We start from the raw sequence: 5,222 nt of genomic DNA on the forward strand, positions 1-5,222 counted from the left end.
AATATAATTTTACAGTTATGGCAGGGTTTAAATTTGAATGTGCATGCCACCAAACTAATCCATGCGAATAACTTATACAATAGATTACGCTTTTTAGTTTCACAGTTTAGTATTAAAACAAAAACCTCCACAAGGTTTGGAATGTCGTGCAAAGGCAATGGCTTTTAACGGGCCACCAAGCGGCCCCTGCAGGAATAAAGATCCTGAACACTCTCCAGCTGGAAGTGTGTACTGTAGTCTGGGAAAGAGAAGGAGGAGTGGATGAAAGGAGGAGGAGTGGAGGAGAGGGAAAAGCTAAGCACTCAGTGCTGTTCGCCATGTTGTGTTCAGCACACATGAGAGAATATAAGGACGCTTCTGAGGGTTTGCACACAGCGTTTAAACACAGAAATGGAGCTGAAGTCATCTGAACCCCCGCGGCGTCTGTGACTGATCCGGAATCATTCGCGTTTCAGAGGCGCATTAGGATTTAATGTACAGTTTATCCGACACTCTGTGCATTTGATTTATTCTAGATGTTGCTGTTTTCGGATCTCAGTAGGCTATATTTAAACCCTGAGCTGGATTTATATTTCTGTGTTCTGGAATGAAGACGACTGTGATGATGTAAATCTTTAAAACTCATTTTTTTAAGCAACCAGAAGATCATATCGGGATGCTTTTGAACTTGTCTGATCCATGAATAGTAATTTTCACCATGCATATGGCGATGAACTCAAAATGCTCGCTGTTTCTGTGTGTGATCGATACTGATCGATATTAGCGCGTGCGTTTCAGGGCACGCTGCTGTCACTTTCTAATACAGTATGATTGTGTCAATGTTTGATATTTCATCTATGCAAACAGAAACACACGCACTGACCTCCACACTGAGGATTTGTCAAATCTCTCAAACACTAATCCTCTCTCACAGACTTGCACATTGATCCGGACCTGTTTGCTCACAAATAAATGCTTTTGGCAATATTAAAACATTCATTTTAGAGGGAGCGGATTATCAGTTTGGGTGTTGCTGGGATTTTTTTTTTTTTTGCAGTACAAGAATCTGCACTGAAAATGAGGACAGACACCAAACTGGCCTTGGCCATATTCCTCGTATCCTGTTCATCAGGTGGGTAGACATTTCTGAATTATATCCAGTCTGATTTTAAGTGTATTGCAGCCTGTTGGCAAGCACGCGCACGTTTGACCCCAGCATTGGTCATGCATGGATTGTGAGTAACTCGGATTAATGTAAAGCTTTCGCCAGTGACACAAGGAGTGTGTGTTGGCCTGCGTTACATGTTACAGAAGTGTTACTGAGGTTCGTCTGGTGTTGCACTGAAGGGTTCTGCTCAGAACTGAGGTCCAGTATGATTGTGCAGAACAAAGACGAAGCTCTCAGTATATGCTAGAGTCAGAGTTCCCATACCGTACAGTTTGTCTGATTACTCACTAAGGATTTTTATATATTCAGTAGGAATTTGAGCAAGATTTGAGAATGTTCTGAAGAAGTTTTATTTTGAGCTATTGCATCACTTAGTAGAATGAATATGCATTCGGATTCTGACAGCATCTATACTGCTTATCCAAATGTTTGTTGTTGTTTTTGCAAGTCTCTTTTATACTCAGAACTCTGCTTTTATTTGACCAAAAATACTGTAAAAACAGTAATATTGTGAAATATTATTATAATTTTAAAACAGCTGTTTCTATGTGAATCTCTGTTAAACTGTAATGTATTTCTGTGATGTGCAGCTGTATTTTCAGCATCATTCCTCCAGTCTTCAGTGTCACATGATCTTCAGAAATCAGTATAATATGCTGCTCTGCTGCTCAAGAAACATTTCTGATTATTATCAATGTTGAAAACAGTTGTGTTGCACGATATTTTTGTGGAAACCGTGATGCATTTTATTTTTTTCAGGATTCACAGATGAACAGAAAGTTCAAAAGAACAGCATTTATTTGAAATAGAAATTGTTCGTAACATTATAAATGTGTTTACTTGCACTTATGATAAATTTGATGTTTCCAATCCATAATGAGTAAAAGTATTAATTAAAAAAAACTAAAATACTGACCATCAAACGTTGAAACAGTAGTGATTGCCTTGTGCATGCTCATGTATTAATTAATTAGTCCTAAAGGATAGGAAGAATCTGTATGGCATTGACATTTGACATCTGATGATTTCATAAATTGATTCTTTAATTATTTAACAATAATCCATTATTTTGTTAATCATTTAATTTCTAATAATCTACTCAAATCCATCCTGCAAGATGTCTTCACTCTTCAAGATTCTGATGATAGATAATGATTATCTGAAGATAATGAATTTGCTTAAAAATACAATGAATGTGTGTTATTAGCATGGAACGCTTCTTTAGCTTGAAATGCATTAATTTCCTTTTCTTTCTCCTAATAATGCATCGTGATTTTGTGTCTGTTGTTGGAATCTCGAACAAAGTGGGAGGAGCTTTTCTTGTGATCAGCTCATCCACATCTAAAACACCTCAGAAGAAACTCTGCAGAGGTTTAGTGTTTGCTGTTGTGATTGTAGAGACTGATAGATGGATAAAGAGTTCATGAGAATAACCCGGTTTGGCGCAGATGAGTTGTAGGGTCACATCGCTCTGGCATTGGTCAGATGTTGTTCAGATTAGCCACTATCCTGGTCTTTTTAAAGATGTCCGAACGCTTCACTGCTCAAGATTACAGAGTCTGACGCCAGAATAACACTAATGCCATTAAAGACCAGTATGCTTTGTCTGTCTGACGTGCTGCAAGAGTTTCACCAGTGTGTGGTTTACTTTGGTGTATAACTTGAGAGATTTCCTTTTATCTTCTTTAAGGTGAAGTGTGTAATATGTTTCAATATGAACAGTCAGTGGTCAGCTGATATGTGTTTAGCTGAAGACAGTAATCATCCTCCCTCAGAGGCTGATTGGAGGCTGTTTGCTTCTCTCCAGAGGCGTCTGCTTTTCATTTGTTTTGATTTGCTCTCACCTTCACTTGCTGAGGCAGCAAGCACAAAGATGCATTGATCAGTGTCCTCAGCCGTGCGCACTCTCTCTTCATCTCTCTCTCTCTCTTCATCTCTCTCTCTCTCTCTCTCTCTCTCTCTCTCCTCGCTCAACCAGTCCTGAAGTAGGCCAAAGGTCTGCAGCAGTTCCTCATCCTCTTTAACGTAAGCCTGTAGGGCTCACGCAGACTTATGCCAAGGTTACAGCCGCGAGCAGATCCCTGCTCCAGCAAACCTCACACCGGCTCTAAGAGCAGGTCACCGCTGATCAAAGTCATTCTCCAACATCCCAAGACTTGATGCATCAATCCCACATGTCCTGCTCATTTATTTTGGCCAAAAAAAATTACTTTTATATATAGTTTATATATATATTTTTTTATAAATTGTATATATATCTAGATAGATAGATTATTTTTATTTCTTTCTTTTAAATAATAAACATTTTGTTTTATTTTTGAATGTAAATGTCATTACTGTACAGAAAAATTCTATATTTCAATCAGCATAAGCTAAAGGCAATTAAATTAATAGTAATAATAGATAATAGTTGTAAATAATACATCATCACATTACATTATATATATATATATATATATTTCACATATTTTTAGAAACGTATTATTTTGTTTTCTTGTCAAATTTTTAAGTGATATATTTTATGTAATTTATCATTACTGTAATTCTGTACAAAATGTTATATTTATTAGTACAATCAGCCTATTTAAAAAAAATTATAATAATTTAATATTTAACAACTTAATCTTTATCACCAAACTAATGTATTATAATATTTTAAATATTAAGCCAGTATTTAGAACCAATATCTTTTGCATTGTGACATTATTTCATTAATGAAAATTCAGAAAATTTTTCTAGAATTGTTTTTTGTATTATTTATCTGTTTTTGCTTTTTAATGTAATTCTAATTACTGTAATACTGTACAAAATGCTATTGTTTATTATTACAATCAGCATAAATTAAATGCAGTTCAAATGATTTTTTTTCACATTGCAGTAATGAGGATTTGGGAGTAAATGTGCTTGAAATTCACCCACGTCGCAGTCATGCAGTGATGTTGTTTAACAGATTGTGGATGAGGAGGAACAACAGTATCTTTTGTGTCCTCTGTCTGAGTGAATGCGAGTTGTTTCTGTGAGTGTAGAGGCTCATCTGCAGCTCCGTCGATGGCCCAGCGTGTGGGTGGTGTTGGTGGTTGTGTTTCAGACAGATGTGCCTCTCTGGCTCCAGTGTGTCCGGGAAGGCCAAACTCTGGGAGCGCTCCTCTGGCAGACGGAGGAGTTATAGACTTGATGAATCTGCAGAGAAACTGGAGAAGACAGACAGACCGAGAGAGAGAGCGAGAGAGAGACTCAGAAGCTCACAAGCATGTGTTGTGTGTTTAGAGAGAAACTGTGAAGTGTTTGAACGGACTGAAACCCAGAGCAAAAAGACAAATATGATGCTTATCAGGGAGTCGTGCTGGTTTGTGAATGTAAATATGTGGCCAGTAAACCAGAAGTCTTAAAGGTGTCACATTCTAAGTTCACTTATAATATCAGTCAAGGATTCTTGCACTAAAGAGAGCCGTAAAGTCATTTCTCATGGTCTTTTTCCATCCTGACCCTTACAATAGAGCTGTTCAGTCATGATGACGTCAATTTGTCAGCAAACCCAGAAGACTAATTCAGCACGGCTTCCCTCAGGAATTTCCTCTGGGTCTGTAGAATAGCAGATTCCTATTTTTCAAGTCTATGGTTAGCATTACCACCATAAACGTTTTTGTTCTACAGTAAAACTACACACATGTTTTCTTCAAATGTAAAATATGAAACCACTGTGTGCTTTAAAAATTAAAGTTTCTACACAAGCACAACAGTTGTCCGATTTATAAAGTACTCAAACTCACATCTTAATACTAGTTATAGGCCTTGTTAGCAGCTTTCATTTTCTAAAGCAGTCAGTAATTTCAAAATTCATATTTAAGGTAGTAATTTGTTGCAGAATAAAATGTGAGTTTCTTTAAGTAACCACAGACCTTATTTTACTCAGAAATCAAAAACCATAATAGTGTTATTTTTGTATCAGTCATATACTATTATATTTTTTATTAACATTTTGAATCAGATTTTAAATTTTCCATTTTTGTTTTAATTTTAGTTAAAAGTTTAGTCATTTTGATGTAGTAATATATATATATATATATACAGTATA

The 5,222-nt window shown here is 36.3% G+C and overlaps 1 protein-coding gene across 1 annotated transcript in view; it reads left to right on the forward strand.

Annotated features, from left to right (window-relative positions):
* The first annotated feature begins 245 nt into the window (after positions 1–245).
* The window catches only part of LOC107572302 (activin receptor type-2A-like), a 24,099-nt gene continuing 19,122 nt past the window's right edge, over positions 246–5,222 (forward strand). Inside the window, exon 1 of the mRNA XM_016258724.1 lies at positions 246–1,111. Within this exon, the coding sequence (XP_016114210.1) occupies positions 1,057–1,111 (55 nt within the window). The 5' untranslated portion in view covers positions 246–1,056. The remainder of the gene's footprint in view (positions 1,112–5,222) is intronic.

Source organism: Sinocyclocheilus grahami, unplaced genomic scaffold (assembly GCF_001515645.1).
Source record: "Sinocyclocheilus grahami isolate Dianchi unplaced genomic scaffold, SAMN03320097.WGS_v1.1 scaffold1732.1, whole genome shotgun sequence".
In the NCBI taxonomy this organism is placed as follows: Eukaryota; Metazoa; Chordata; class Actinopteri; order Cypriniformes; family Cyprinidae; genus Sinocyclocheilus; species Sinocyclocheilus grahami.